Source organism: Asterias rubens, chromosome 8, assembly GCF_902459465.1.
Source record: "Asterias rubens chromosome 8, eAstRub1.3, whole genome shotgun sequence".
NCBI lineage: Eukaryota > Metazoa > Echinodermata > Asteroidea > Forcipulatida > Asteriidae > Asterias > Asterias rubens.
Window position 1 is genome coordinate 8,573,053 of NC_047069.1, and position 17,028 is coordinate 8,590,080.

General features: G+C 37.4%; 1 protein-coding gene across 1 annotated transcript; it reads right to left on the reverse strand.

The window, feature by feature from the left end:
* Positions 1–11,918: 11,918 nt before the first annotated feature.
* Positions 11,919–12,890, reverse strand: LOC117293564 (melanopsin-like). Its single transcript, XM_033775924.1, has one exon. It carries the CDS (start codon positions 12,888–12,890, stop codon positions 11,919–11,921), a length of 972 nt encoding a protein of 323 aa, XP_033631815.1.
* Positions 12,891–17,028: the final 4,138 nt, after the last annotated feature.

Here is a 17,028-nt window from a genome sequence, read left to right on the forward strand (position 1 = left end):
AACGTCTACGGTAAACACAATTATAGCTAGGATGGTTTATGCACGCCAGAGGATAGAGACGGTTTGAGAACTGGGTGATCAATAAAATTGAACTCTGATCAAACCAGAAAGGTGAAATCCTATCACACCGTACCAGCACATCAATTCCTTGTACAAACCCCACTCCGGGTTCCACCCACCTTGGGCTTGTGGTAAAGAAACCGTTCACTGATTCTCAGTCGATCAGGATCGAATAACCTGCCGTGAATTTGAGAGGAGCCTCTGTAAAGTACTTGGGGTCCCGGCTAAGTAGAAAGAGTACAAAACAAAACGAAGTGTGGGAACATGTGTGTTCTCCAGTGGTGTAAATTTAATATCACAAGCGAAAGTAACACCTGCACCGTTAAATTCGGTCATGTGTCATGTTGTGCTCATGTTTTCGAGTGACTGTACTCGAGGGGCAGATCGATTGGAAGTGGATAATTGAATACATTGTACTTTGACTCGACACATCTTTCAATTCGCTGACGATTTCGAAGCTGCCATTTTTCTCAGTTTAATCAACAATGAAGGAAATCAAAAGAGTTTTTTTTATATATATTGCTCACTCATGAGATTTTCAAAATTGCATTCTTTCGGTTTCATTAACAATTTAAGGAAATTAAAATGAGTTTTTAATATAAATATATATTGCTCACTCATGAGATAAAAACGTTCATTAGGCGATTGAAAAAAGTAACAAAGTTTGGCCAGTAACTCTTCCCCCCCCCCCCCCCCCTCACAGCAAGCACACATCTTCACTCCCGTTTGTTACTGACTAAAAAAAAACAAGAACAACTCGAGCGTTCAAAATTTGTATTTTTATTTAAAACCTTCCTCTGAACCCACGTTGTACACCTTTCATCACGGAGAATGTTTTTCTTTTTCCATACGGTGCCAGAGGGCCACTGTTTTACAAGGAACGAAAAAAGGAGAGGAAATTAAGACGTGTGAAAAGGGGAAAATATTAAAACGCGTAGTGGGAAATGTACAAGCGAGGCAGGATTCGATGAGACAGAGGGTTCCACTACTGCCCGGAGGAATCTAAGATGAGAGAAACTGTGAGCATATATGTGAGCGTATTGTAGTAGCGGCACATAGTGAAACTACTGCACATGTGTTTCCATCAGTGGATTTCAGGCGCAGTTCCTTGTCCCTCTTGTAGATATTATCTTCCCTTTGAGCATACAGAAGCAGGGGATAATTCGAGAGTGGAGAAATTGCAATGAACCTCCGTATTGAGTGAGCCGCGAAAACCAATATCAGTAGGAAACAGATGGTCCATTATCTTATAGTCCGAATAGAATCTTGAATTTGAAGAGTTGATTCTGTATTGAAGAGGATGGGACCGAATTTCAAGATTTATAGTGTCAAAGAATACTATTTATAAGCGAAGAGTACAAAACTGTTGATGTAATCCAAGTCTAGCTATTCTGTGTAGTCTACTTCTGGAATAATGGTCTAATTTCCGTAATTCAGTTAGTAATCTCGGAGTTCAACTCGGGGCAACTTGACACAGATACTCCCTTATCTATCTTGCCATCGAGCGGTTCGTTTCACATTTTGTCCCCTATCTGCTTTACATTTCTCCGGTCTACACTAACAAAACAATCTTATCCTGCCGTTGTTGGGTGTATAGTTTCCCCGGTTGCATTGTCCAATGTGAAGTTGGTGTGCAGTATATTGACCTAAAGCAGCCTGTGCGACGTGATTTCCTGTATAAATATGTTTTTAGTATTTAACAGAAATCTTGACTTGGCTCAATGTGCCTACAAAATAAGAAATAAGAAACTATATATAGTTTCTTATTTCTTATTTTATATAGTAACTTGCGGGTACACCAATAATGTAAATCTCTCTGTGATAGTGTTGGCTCTGAAAACAGCCGGTGTGGTATCGACGTTTCGAACAGTAAACTCTGCTCGTCTTCAGGAAAATCCGGTATTGTTGTCAATTAAAGGAACTATGTGAACCGTTTTTACTTGACACACAACAGGGGGGAAAGTACACGTTGAAAATATCACAACCGACGGTGCTGAAAATGAAAACATCTGAAGGACTGTTATTATATGTTTCAGTGTAGGTCCACGTTATTTTAAACGGTTTATGTATTGACAAAAACACTATGCAATTCGTGCCACCAATGAGAAAAATTTTCCTTATAATATATATACATTTTTTTTTTGCTTATATTTTTTTAACACAGTGCTATCACCGAAGAAAAACAATGTCAGGTAATCGGCAAAGACTATATAAACAGTGTCCTCACCAAATTTGTGTTCTGCTCTGAACAAATACACGCATTATTATTAAAAACACGACCCCGATTTGCATAGGTCCGTATAGAACAAAGTCAGAGCTGAATTGATGAGTTCCTGTCCCCTCAAGTAACGAAAAAAAAAATCGACGAAAATCCTCCCTATTTCCTTGAGGAATGTTCTTGGAGTGGGTGTGCTGTGGCAGAAGATCAATAACGTGCTAGAGAATCACGTCCCTGCATGTGCAAATTACTCTCGCACTGCATGAAAAACGCTCACCATAAACCGGCTGAACGATTTTTTTTCCAGGGGATAAACAATACTGTGACGGGGTTTCAGGATAGACAACAAACATGCGCGGTCTGTATAGTCGTTGATCCATGATAAGTGCTCACCTGTTTTAGGCCCGTTAATTAAAATGCGTTATAAGTAAGATAGAAGGCCCTTTCCCCATATTTAAATCGCAAACAACGTTACGCATCTTCGAAATGGAATCTCACATTGCTCTCAGATCTTAAAATCCGACACCATCATTGATTGTGGAAAGAAACCAGATACCGGTATTCCACTCCAAGAAGTGAAATAAACCAGATCGAATTTGTTGAGATTTCTATTGAAGGGTGTGTTGCCATTGTTGACGTGTCATATCACATCACACTCCGTCAAGATAAATTGTAGTGCATTATGTGTTCCCTTTTCACCCTTACCTATCACTTCAATCACTGAGTGGCCCGGAGCCCTCTTCCTCTGCAAGGTGACCCCGCCTGGCCCACGATTCTTCTGGCGTTATCGCTCACAGGAGATGTTGGTATTAACCCCCCATTATGTGCTGAATCACACTATAAGTCATAGTATTATTATCGGCTAAAAACTGTCTACGTCGAATAGCTTTTCATATCCTGACGCTAAATATTGAATTTCTAGACATCGATATTTCGACTAAATTAGGCAGCACATAACAGTATGGATTATAACTTGACAGGAGACAAATTGGCTAGTTAAAAAAAATACTTTTTAAGCGTCCCTGGATCTTCAGGTTTTGTCGTGAGTCCCATATTCTGGCAAACATGACCCTCCCACTGAAGACAATAGTATTACACAAATAATAATTATGAGCATTTATATTATCTATAAACATTGTTAGTAAATTATTAACAATTATGATAAACAACATCATCAAGAACATTATTTTACAACTACCTTGTTTCATAAATGCATAAATGCAGATTTTCTTGTTATATGAATTTCGAAAATGTTGTTGTTTGTTAAAACTAAATAATTACGCAACGAGATTTAACGTGATGCAATGATGACCTATAGTTTTTTGACAAGTGCAGTCATCCACCTTTAAGGTATCTGTCATTTAACTTGATAAATCGGAAGACTCTATAAGTGGATGCGTTTACAATGCTGGATTGACTTTGTCATTTCCTTTTAGAGCGTTGACTCGTTTCATTAACTTTTAGTCGTTGACATCTCCTCCCCCCTTTTGTATGCTTCTTGGCAAATTGTATTGGCCTTTACAAGCTGTTATTCCAAAAAGATAGCACCATCCCATATTGAACTGCTAATCAATGCTTATCATTAATACTGTGGTGTTACCGCAAACCAAATATATATTGATACCTCGCCATGCATTGCCTTAAATCCTAAATTAATACTGTTGTTATTTATATAATGGAATTTAAATAACTGCAGTTTCTGCTGCTCCAAAAAATGTCTCCAAGATGCAATACGTACTGAACCCTTTTTGAATCAACAGATTTGGGCTTGAGCTAAGGCTTGAGCTTCGTTCGCTTCAAGTTGATTAAAACCCCGTTTATAGATAATGGCACGTTTTCTAAGCCCAAGCCTAAGGTTTCTAAACCAGTCCGATTATAGCCAAAGTAACCGTAGTGTACACGAGCGGAGGTAAAAAGCATTTTCAGACGTCTTGTTGTATTGGCTATACAGTCTAAGTACTGGTAACTGTGGTTAATAAAACTTGATGAAGAAGTAGTCTAATGTTAAGCGTATGAATAATAGACCGTTATCACGGTGTATGGCCATCTTGAATTTCTCCCATTGATATCAATGTTACCAAAACCGAGGCTGGAAGAACAAAATAGTCCGGTTCCTATTTGTACAATGATTATAAGCATACATTATTGTTATTCGCTAGTAGGAACAAGACCAAGATGGAGGCAGTATGATACAGGTCTATAAGGCATCAGTTTTGGATTATGTGCAGGCAAAGACACATACTTATGCAAACTATGCCACAGGCGAGGCAGCGAGTACACAAACCAACAGACAAACAGTCAATGCAAACAGGCCGGGAACAAACACCCTGACAGGCAAGTGGCAAAGAACAAACAAACAGACGGGCATACAAAGACAGATGGCTTACTCTTAATGACAAAAACTTTCCTCTGATCACAACAGATCAAGCTTTGATAGATGTCTTATCATTATCAAAAGGCACTATATTTATTTGAATACTTTCCACAGGGAAACTGTGGTGTCGTGGGAAATTACAGACAAAGAGCCATTTACAAGCGTGCAATTTAGAAAGTAAGTCAATGGGACTGAAATTAAAAAGGGAATGAAGTAAATGGAGAGGGAGACTCTGGAAGGAAATTGGATCCCTACCACGGAAAATGGAAAGGTTAGCTAGAATGAACCCCCAATGATGGAAAGTGACATGGGGAAAAACAAAACTTCAACATTAAAGAAAAGCAGCCGCGTCGAGCGGGCGAAAACATTTTAAAATATAAGGGGGGTAATCCACAGAGATTTATTGCTTTTCTGTGGCCCCAAATTACGTATATCTCCGCTGACAGTCAATTTATTCAGTGTAGGCCTTTTATAATTTCAACCAACTCAAGATATGTAGAAAAGATTGAGTTATGGAGAGATATATTAAGTCCATTCCAAATTAATTTCCGTTTGAGAGACTGATGGTGACATTGATTTAGTTAGATCTCAATCACAGCCACTTTTTCCAAATGTCACAGCCTATCACAGGGGCCCGTCATGTATGAAATCGCAGCTTATTAAAACAATCAAGCACATCTTTCCTGCCGTGAATTAGATTGGATAAAGAGTCAATTATTTCGCTGCTATAGTGCCAGCGCTCGTCTTCCGCGGCCGGGGCACCTTTCAATCATTTCCCCGATTAAAGAAGACGGGAAATTATTCGATTTTTATCGATGATCCGTTCATTGACGCGTTAGGTTCATAGACTTCCGTCCAAATGTTGAACTTTTGCGAAAAAGGCAGCAAAAAGACATCCAAGATGGTTATAAATTGTTCAAATACAAATGCTTATCTATAGACCCAATGATGTTGAGCTTTGTGTAGCACGACATATGCCAATAATAACGCAGTGCGCCAATTCCCTACAGTAAACATGCCACTACATCGAGTCTTGCTTTCTCAGCCAGCACTTTATAGAATTTGCTGTGCTATATTAACATCCTCGACTTGACAAAAAATAAATCGTCTGTTCGGGCGGACAAGGAACACCACGGTTTGAGAGCCTGTGTTATAGAGAGTTGATTATAATCACCATGCGTGGTTTATGGTCGAGCACAATTGATGACAACATACGGAAAATGATCCCTATGCAATTGATCCAGCTTGGGCGATTCTGTCTGGGGTTGGATTTGCTTACTTCGCGGGTCGATACAAAATGTCCGGTTAGTTCAAATCTACATTTTCAAATTGTCTCCAGATTGTGTGACAAGTTCAGAGAGTCCAGCCCTAGGAAACCGTTTCATCAACATTTTACATGCATAAAAAAGCTTACTTAAATAAACTCCAACAATGGTCAGAGAGGGTTTGCGGTAAAACCCTTCAAAAAAGCTTTTTGAGTATTATTGGTTTTGAAAAAACGGTGGTTGAATGCTCAACGTTTCGATCAGTATGCACTGATTGTCTTCAGTAGAGCAAACTGGTCGAAACATTCAGCTATCAACCACTGATTCTGTTTATAAACAACGCTACTCAACAGAGCTTTGTACACGGTGTTACTGCAAACATCACCCACAAAATACTTCCACAATGCAAATCTTACGGAAAAATTAATATGAGCGTATTGTTCATATTAACGTTTCCAACAGATTTTCTTTTTTGGGGGGGTGGGGATCGAAGATGCAAAATTAAATTGATGAATTTTCTCCAAAACACGTGTCCTCAATATTCAAGAGCTGAGTTTGAAAACTCCAAACGAGTCCAATAATAGTGTAATAATGTAATGCCACTTTTTAATGGAGTATTTCCCTTAAAGGGAAGGTAACGTACTCAAAACGTAACTTAAAACTGCTTGGTAACGAGCATTGGAGAGCTGTTGATATAAACCATTTGTGGGAAACGACTCCCTCTGAAGTAACGTAGTTTTTGAGAAAGATGTAATGTCTCACTAACATAATAAAAGACTTCTAGTTAGAAGTCTTTTATTCCTATCTGAAAGCACACACATTCGTCCAACAAGGGTGTTTTTTCTTTCACAATTTTCTCGCAACTTCGATGACCGATTGAGCACAAATTTTCACAGGCTTGTTATTTTATGCTTACGATGGGATACATTAAGTGAGAACACTGGTCTTTGACAAGTGCCGAACGTGTACAGTACCTTTAGGACAGCTGGGCAGTCCAGTGGCTATAATGTTCGAATTCATGATCAAATTCATTTGGTGCATAATAACAGATCAACTGTAAGTGAATAGCTAACAAAATACCCTAGAAGTGATGAAATAAGAGCATTTGCGGTGTACAAGTGAAGTTTGAAAGTCGAGATGCCCCCTGTGCTCCGGTATGCGATGGGAATTTGTTGAATCAATTTCTGGCTCACGTGGATCGTCAACTCTGTGGTCAACAAGTGGCCAACTCAATTCATCTTTTCCTTTGAAATTAAAACCAAAAGGGGAGATGTCTGCTGAAGTACCCCATTCTTGATTTCTTTCTGCGAACGGTGTCTTGTGCAAATACGTCTGGCGTCAATGGCTTTTCTCAAAGTCCAGTTTAGGTTTCTTTATTTCGGTAATGAATAATTATATCATTGGAGATTTTAAACCCCATCTCTGAGGTGGGGGTTCCGTCTCCGTTGTGCTTGTATGCTCGGTGTGCTATCATAAGTCCGTTTTCGTTGGTTGGTTTCCCTCCTCCCTGACCAAGCATTCACCGCATTAAACTCCCCAAACCCCCATCCTCATCTCGGCCATTTATCAAACGTCAGGTCGACCAGGCAATTAAGTGCGTGTCGGTTGGCTTTGCAATTGACCGTGCCTTGCCGATATGATGGTTGAATACACAGGCGGTGTACCCCTATATGCAAAATAATTTCCAAGGACTCGGGAATTCCGTCAATCTCTCAGGTGAATGTTGGCACTGCGGTATTATTAGCCATGGGGATGAAAAGTCATGTTTGTTTTCCCTGATCAAATTTCATAGCCTCTGTGGTTCAATGGAACATAGTAAGTCATGTATGTTGTTAGAGTCTTGCTTCTGTTTCACATTATACGGCTGTGATTAATACTGGTATGTTGCACCATACAGCTACTGGTTTCTCGTACATGCACATCATTAACAAACCTTGATATTGACTTTATTTACTCATTTGTTTATCACATTTTCTTTACCGAGGGTATGCCTGAACACTTTAAACTGATTACCATATCGGGTTACATTTCGCATTAATTTAACTGCATGAGTTTTCTATCGTGCGTAATTTCCTATAAATTGACATTGTGAATTCACTTCAGGCAGCAATATAACACTATGATACAGCAACAGATGCGGTTGTCCGATCACTATAAATAAGATGCTCCCTATTGCTTTTCGTACTTCACTATTTAATCTCTGCTGCAATCGTTATGGCAAAGCATTATTGTTCAAGTACAACACTTATAACTGTAGGTCTTGTTTAACCAATGAATTATCTCGGTAATCTTCTTAACTGGAATGATAAAGTTCATTCCATATATTTTTCCCAGAGGAGTTAGACACTGTGCGTTTTAAATCAACTGTCCATGTATGTTGACGTATCACCTTGTGGAGTACTGTCACACTTGGCCATTTTTACAGGCGACTTGGTGAAGGCAACAAATTGCAAACGCCGTCAAAATGGACACTTTGGTTCCCACAAGAGAAATGCCTATATCCTTAGAAGCTTCAGGAAATTTTGGGAAAATCGATTGTGAATGGTGTCTGTCTCTTGAGACGGCAAGGAACCAGTTGCCAGAGTATTGCATGGTGTGACATTGAACTATAGAGACCGTGGAACCATTGGTAACACTTTTGAATGGTCTGTTTTTCCAAGCGTCGATGCAATTCGAAGCTTGTTTATAACCAATTCAAAAAATAACTGCGTAAATATGAAACTACTGTCATAACAGTTAATGGTCCATTTTCTCTGTTTTAGGTGTGTGTTTTTAATTGATAATATTAAATTATTTCGTGTTTACTTACTTTTCATGTTTTTGTCACACCAAGTGACCCAACTGGCGTAAGCTTCTATAGTGACCCCTAAATTTGCAAGTGGCTCTGGTATAGCATTATCTTTTCGTAGAACAGTCGTCGTTCGGCTGCGTCGGACTACAAATATTGGAACGCAAGGGGGCGCTATTAGCTTTTTCAGACAGCTTTATCTCGAGGTAGAATTTTTTGTTTAGCCTATGCCTGTACAAAATAATCCTCATTCAATAGTTGACTTTTCGTGCTCGAAAAACTTATGTTATGTGACTAAACGTTTATTATGTATTTTAAACCTAACTTTACTATCACCATTATGATTTAACCGGATCCTTCAAAAAGCAAACATCATAACTTAGCATTAAAATTCCCCATACAAAATCAAATGACGTCTAATGTATATAAGGTAAGTGATGCATTTACACCCGCTGTACTCATGTAGCCTGTATAGACCTTACTGGCCGATGCATATAGTACACACCTAATGGGCAATATTGGTAATTCATTTCGTCATAATACGATGATTTGGACTTGATGTAACTTAATAAGTTTGTATTCTTTTTGAAGAGCCAAGACCTACATGTTTAATAGGCTTCCCGTCTGACATCCCCAAACTGTTATTAAGGTCCGATAAGTAGTTTTCCCTTATCCCTTATATTGTACTGCCTAATGGTATGGAATTAAAACTGAAACTAGACTTGGATCCAAGGTTATGATCGTGGTTTTGTGTAGTCTACCCGATACCTATCCATTATTGCCTGATATAGCGCCCTCCGGCAGATTAACCTCCGTCATTGGATTGCGAGTTGGAGCGATTGATAGCTAATTATGTCGGCCTGTTTTCGTGGCGGATGCAGAGGAATAACCGCGATCTCAGACTTGAATTTGAGTCTGACCTGAAACCTAAAACCTGAAACCTGAAATCTGACATTTCTATTAATAGTTTAACTCTTCATACTTCCAGCACTTTTTTTCTGTCAATAAAAATCAAATAAATATGGTTTGAAACATATATTCGAAATAGAATGTAACTATTTCAATAAATATTTAACATTATTTTGTAGAACAATATTGTTTACTCCACACAATTGTGACCGTGTGCCGCGGGTTGCAACGGGTTGCAACGGGTAACGTTGTTTGTGTTAATACAACATGTTGTGTCCATGGTGTACATTGGTTGAGCATGAACAACTGCTGGCAAAAGGTACGGAAAGAAATATAATATGCCAAAGAGCATCTTGATAGATTTGGAGGCAAAGTGCCCAAAGGTGCTTACAATTAGTTTGAATACTTACAGTAGTGCTCACATTGCATTTAATAATCGATTTAAAGAAAGACTTAAAGACACTTGACACAATATTGGTAATTGTCAAAGACCACTCTTCTCACTTGTGTATCTCAACATATACATAAACAAACAAACCTGTAAATATTTGAGCTCAATCTGTCGTCGAAGTTGCGAGAAAATAATGAAAGAAAAAACACCCTTGTCACACGAAATTGTGTGCGTTTAGATGTTTGATTTCGAGACCTCAAATTCTAAATCTGGGGTCTCAAAATCAAATTCGTGGAAAATAACTAGAAAACTACTAATGGCACTTGAGGGGGAGCCGTTTCTCACAATGTTTTATACTATCAACCTCTCCCCATTACTCGTTACAAAGTCAGGTTTTATGCTAATAATTATTTTGAGTAAATAGTGTCCACTGCCTTTAAAACGTTCTTTTACAATAATACAAAATGTCAAAAACCATAGTCCAAATAAGCTATAATCGGTTTATTTCTATCTTAAAATTTAGTCAATTTTGTTTTTCTTAAATTTTTGTCCCCTGTGGTGAACGCGCATTTAATTTGACTATCTATTCAATTTCCCAATTAACCTCAATTTAAGAAGGATTTATTACTATATAATCTATACCTTTGTAATGCCTTGCCAAATTGTGGGTCATCGTCAAGCTATTATTACACATCCATTAAGGTAGATTTTAATTTGTGTTCAAGGCCATAGTTGTATCAAACACACGAACTTGTATGAATAGGGAAGGTATTGAAAACCGTCAGTGTAATCATGATGCCACTGTTATATCTTTAAACCCTGCATTGAGAGACATGTGCTTCAATTCTGACAAAGCTTTAAAATTATAGGAGCATTTTTATTTACATTCTTTCCAATGTTGTTTTTCAATTTTATTTTTTAAGTGTGTTGTTTACATTGCCTGGATTAGGCAAGCTTAATTGTTTGCATTTGAAATGTCAGAGTCAATTCTGTGGTATACTCATTTTCCATTATATAGAGTGCTCAAGTGAGAGTGTCCGGACAAACTAACACAGTTTCAACTTCATAGCCGTTGCATTAAATACACCTCCGCGGTTGGAAAACTGTAAAACTTCCCCACACCATCATGAGGATTCGATCTTTCGGAAAGTGAGTACATCACACAATTCAAGTAAACATTTCTCTTCCACTTTAATGAAAATGTGTAATTTCGTTTCATCTGTACCAGTGACAATTATTGACATCAATGTTGAACACTGGATTTTTGTTCTCCCCCATTCTAACCAAGTCACAGACAAGTGACGTGGTTAGGACAATGTAATTATTAAATTTTTCAGCAGCTGGCAGTGGCCCTCACTGCGTGGTTTAGATTAGTTTTTAATTTTATTCGACCTTCACGTAAGACAGAAATAGGTTGCAGTGTAGGTTGAATTCTTCCAAAGCCTTGACTTATATAGCAAACAGATTTTCATAACCAAGGTGTAAACATTCTCTGTTTAATATAATTTAAATGAATGGGGATCATCAAAATGAAAAGTATTCAGATTGCATTTTCGATATTTGACGAAAATCGTGAAAGTATCAGCAATCTGAATTTTGATAGTCGTTCGATGAGAACTCCGTAATAATATACTTATAAGATAAATAATATAAATAAACAAAAACAACAACAAAACAACACGTATAAAAAGATTGCTTTCTAAAGCATGTGTGACATTATAATGTAAAATACCACATCTAATAATGACCTTTATAACAGCACCAATAGAGTTGGTGTTGTAATGTTCTTCGTCACATACAATGTTTACCAAGAAATACTGTATTGGTCATAATACACATATATCAAGCGAAAAATACTATGCAGTAAGAATAATAGTACAACAAAATTAATATAGTTGTTGTGAGGCATTTCGTTATTTGAGGACAAAATGAGGGATTTTCTTGAAGCTACAAGTAATAATACTTCGCATAACAATGCTAAAGTGTGGATGCTTAGTGGCGTAAATAACAGGGTTTACACAGCTACTGGCCAGCAGAAAAACCACAGCGTATGGGATGAAGAAATCACTCCCTGAAACAACCAAACAAACACTGTACGGTGTCATGCATACCAAAAAAGCACAAACAACGTAAAACATGTTCTTCGTGACCCCTTTCTGACTACTTTTCCTGGCTCCCCTTTGGGCTGGCTGGACGGGGTGCGAGCATTCTTCCGATCGTTGGAGTGGAATGACTCGTTTTCTGTGACCCTTTAGATGGATGAATAGTTTGGCATAGCTTGTAATGAGGATAAATGTTGGGATTGGGTAATATGTCACAGCTAGTAGAAGACTGTAAGAGTCAAGTTCAGTGCTGCTTGATGACGTCTTCCAAGTGCAAGAGCTGTACTTTGGGTTGTATCCCAATTCACCGAAACCGAACACAAACGGAATGGATGCCATCGTTAGTGGGATCAACCAAGTTATTCCTATGATGATTGATACCACAATATGTGTAAATGCACGACCTGTGTGATGGGGTTGTCGGTTTGATACTAAGACGAGGCGGTAGACAGCGATACATGTAAGATTATATACGCCACACCCAATACACGTCACTGAGCAGAAGCCACATACGATGCAGATCCAATCTGGGATCGATCCATGAGGACTGAGCATAGCCGCCGCATTGATCGGGATGTTGAGGCAAGTGATGAAATCAGCAACACTGAGATTCACTACAAAACAGTTAGTTGTGTTATGAAGCTTACGGGACAGACCGAAGGCGAGAATAACCAGAATGTTCCCAATAATTCCAACCACGGCAACGATGAGGAGAAGTGTGCTGACTAAATGTCTTTCTACATCGGACAGGACCGACTCAAACATGGCACTTTTATTCTCCATTGCTGTTTTGTGATAGTGAAATAAGTTACACATCGATTTATGCATGCCTTATCATCACTGAATACTGGAAAAGCTTTTAGGAGCAGTAGCTCCCTCACTTGCCTATCGTGATTGACCTTGTGGATAATTTGGCATACTAATTATGTGGCATATAACCTACTCCCACCTGAAGAATGCATTGCTTAACTTCATTTGACAATTGACGTGTTCTTAATTGTTTTCGTTGTAATTTTTCTCCGCATCTTACGAACAACACATCCGTCACTTTTGGCCAAAGCAAGAACATAACTATGGATACGACACCATCAGCTTTTCCCCTATTTCGTGTATCTTCAATTATCGGGGGTGTAATTAACCATTTTTCGATTTTAGACCTAAAACATAAGAAAATGTGTAGTGTCTCCAAAAATAAGCAATTACATTGCTCGCACAAGTTTATAAAGCATCATAAATATCAAAAATTACAAAAGGCAGAAACAAATGTTGCACACAAAACAACGCACAAAAAGACTAAACGTAGGACTTCATGAACAGAGTTATGCCAAATCACTCGGCACGACATGCGTCGTGACAGCATCGGTCCTGTAATTACGATAGTCGGTCATTTTTCTGAAACTCTATTTGTGAGATAATATTTGATTAAGGCGCCGTAATCATGTGATCTCGTAAGCGTGACTTTGGAACCGGACAGCAATTGACTCGTCTAGAATACCAGCTTGGGTGAGAACCAAGTTCCGGCAAACAATAATTGACATATCAATCAATCAATCAATCATAGAACATTTATTTCAACATTGTTATGATAATACATAATACATACACCATTAAGTTAACACTATTATAACAACATATTTTAAAAGACGAAATAATCATTTATAACAATATTAACTTAACGAAGCTTAGTTTAAACATTATTCACATAACAACATTGGGCAAAGGGTGAAGCAAAGCTTTTGTACCCGTACCCTTGACAGACAAACACAGACTGGCAAATGACAAACGAAAAAAGGACAATGACAGACATATAGGAGCATAATTGAGCTATTGCTAAATGACAATTTTTCCATTACAGATTAAGAATATGATTGGAGCAGTTGTGTTTTTAGTTGTTTGGTGAATGTAGATAAACTTAATGATGTTTTAAGAGGGGTGGGTAGACTATTCCAAAAATGTGTACCTCGTTGAACGAGGCCATTTTTAAACATTGACGTTCTGTTAAAACTAACATAAATGTTCTTGTTCGAGCTGCTTCTAGTGTTATAAGAATGCACATCTGAAGTGAGAGTAAAACATGAACTAAAACAGGAAGGTAACAAATTATTTATATACCTGTACATGAATTTTCCAAGGTTGAGGTTATAGAGATCATTAAAGTGTAGTAGTTTCAGTTCGGCAAACAAAGGAGAGGTATGGTCCCGATAATGAGCGTTGAAAATTATTCGAACAGCTCGTTTTTGTAAAATAAGAAGTTTATCACAGGATGAAGAGCCACCCCAAGTGAGAATTGAGTAATTTAAATATGGGAGGACTAATGAGTTGTAAAGAGTTATTAAGATATTCTTTGGTAAGAAAAACCTCAAACGATTCATTATACCGATGGTTTTTGATATTTTGCTTGACACTACATCAACGTGACTCTTCCAGTTAAGATTTTCGTCAATATAAATGCCTAGAAATTTTGTACTTTTTACTTTTTGCAAGTTAACACCATTTAATATTAAAGGAACCGTTTGAGTATATTTCTGCTGTCTCGGACAAAATATTATATAATTTGATTTCAGTACATTAATACATAGTTTATTTGCCAACAGCCAAGTGCTTATTTTTAAAAGTTCAAAATTAAGGTGACTAACAGCTGTATCTACGTTACTATGACTGTACACTAAACTTGTGTCATCTGCAAATAAAGAGAAGGATATTGTATCAGAAGTATTACATATGTCGTTTATATAAATAATAAATAATAGAGGACCCAACACAGAGCCCTGTGGAACTCCACAGGAAATATATTGTTCTTTAGACAGCGTTGACTTAAACAATACAAATTGTTTTCTATTAGATAAATAACTTTTAAACCAGGCTAATGCTATTCCACGCACACCATAATGTTCCAATTTAGAAATTAAAATGTCATGGTTTACGGTATCGAAAGCCTTTGAAAGGTCCAAGAATATACCAACGGAAAACGTTTTATCGTCTATGGCCTTGAGTAGTTTATTTACTACGTATGAGGTTGCTAACTCTGTAGATCGGTTTTCCCTAAAGCCAAACTGCGACTCAGCAAGAATGCTATTTTTATTAATGAATGATATTAGTCTATTATAAACTATCCTTTCAAAAACCTTTGAGAACGTGGACAAAACTGAGATAGGTCTAAAATTTCCAATATCATGTTTATTACCCCCTTTATGTATTGGTATAACCTTACCTATTTTTAACGCATCGGGGAAAATACCAGAAGATAAGGACCTGTTGAAGATTTCAGCAAGTGGTTTAGCAAGAATGTACCTAGCCTGTTTAATTACAAACGGACTTAACCCATCAAAACCAGGAGCCTTGCTACATGTAAGTTTGTTGAGAGAATCTGCAATTTCTTCTTGCGTAACTGGAGTTAAAAAGATAGAGTGTGAACATCTTCCTGCAAGAAAAGACTCACACGAAGTATTACATAATGGTAGATTACGTGTAAGCTTCGCACCGACGCTAACGAAGTATTCATTGAATGCATCTGCAATTTCTTTGTTATCCTCTAGTTTAACACAGTCTTCCTTAACAACATAAGACGGGTTGGAATTCGGCTTACCCTTATTTAGCAAAGAATTTATAAGCTTCCAAGTTCCTTTGATATTGCCATTTTCCTGTTCAAATTTCTTGTTTAAGTAATTTTTCTTTGATATTTTAATCAAAGCATTCAATTTATTTTTATACAGAGTATAGATGGATTTATTTTGGTTATTAGGATTTCTTAGAAATTTTTTATACAAGTAGTTTTTCCTCCTTATTGAATTGTAAACGCCATCAGATAGCCAGGGTGATTTACAAGAATCATATCTGCGTTTCACCTCTTGCAAGGGGAAATGTTTATCATACAGTTTAACAACATGCTCCTGAAAGTTACCATATATTTCATGCAAATTATTCAATGATGTTATAAAACTCCAGTCAATTTGGTTAAGTTCGTCGACAAAATTATGAATATGGTTACTGCTAAAGTCACGCTTACTGTTTCTTCGTTCGTTCTGCGGGTTTTCCCTAAGATTATCAGTAACTAGGAATACCGGTAAATGATCGCTTATGTCAGTAACTAAAACGCCGGCATGGTGGTTGTTGAAATCATTTGTCAAGATATTGTCAATTACTGTTGCAGTGTCAGCAGTAATTCTAGTTGGTTTGTTAATAGTGGAATAAAAAGATTGGGATTGCAAAGTGTCCATAAAATTACGTACACCATTGTGTGTATCATACTGCAATAAATCAATATTAAAGTCACCCATAATATAACACTTTTTGTTTTCATTGTTAACACAAGCCAATATGTCATTAATTAGTTCTATAAAATTATTTAACGGGGCGCTTGGTGATTTATACACAACTCCAATAACCACGTTGCTATTGTGATTATTAACAAGCTCAATAAAGCATGATTCTATATCTGAATTGTTCACTGATATATCGTTACGAGTTTTGTAAACGATGTCATCTCTAATATATAGTGCTACCCCACCACCTCGTTTATTTTGTCTACAGAAGCCTTCCATAGAAAAATTATGCATTTGGACTAGCGGATCTTGAGTATCTTTCAACCATGATTCGGATATCCCAATAATTGAAAATGTGTTTTCCAAGAGGTTTACATAGTTCCTAATACAAGTAATATTTCGGGGCAAGCTGCGTGCATTTATATGTAATAATTTCATATTTGAACATTTTTTCTTGTTAAATGCATTCAGGAATTGATCTTGATCATAGTAATCACAATTTATGACAGGAGCTTGAAAGTTTGTATCTGGATCTAGGCTTGGAATCATAGGAGCATCGTGGTTAGTTTAGTTTTGATAATAAGCACATACTGTATAGCAATGCCTTACTCCTGTACACACGGACAAACATAAACAAATACATAAATATATCATGATGG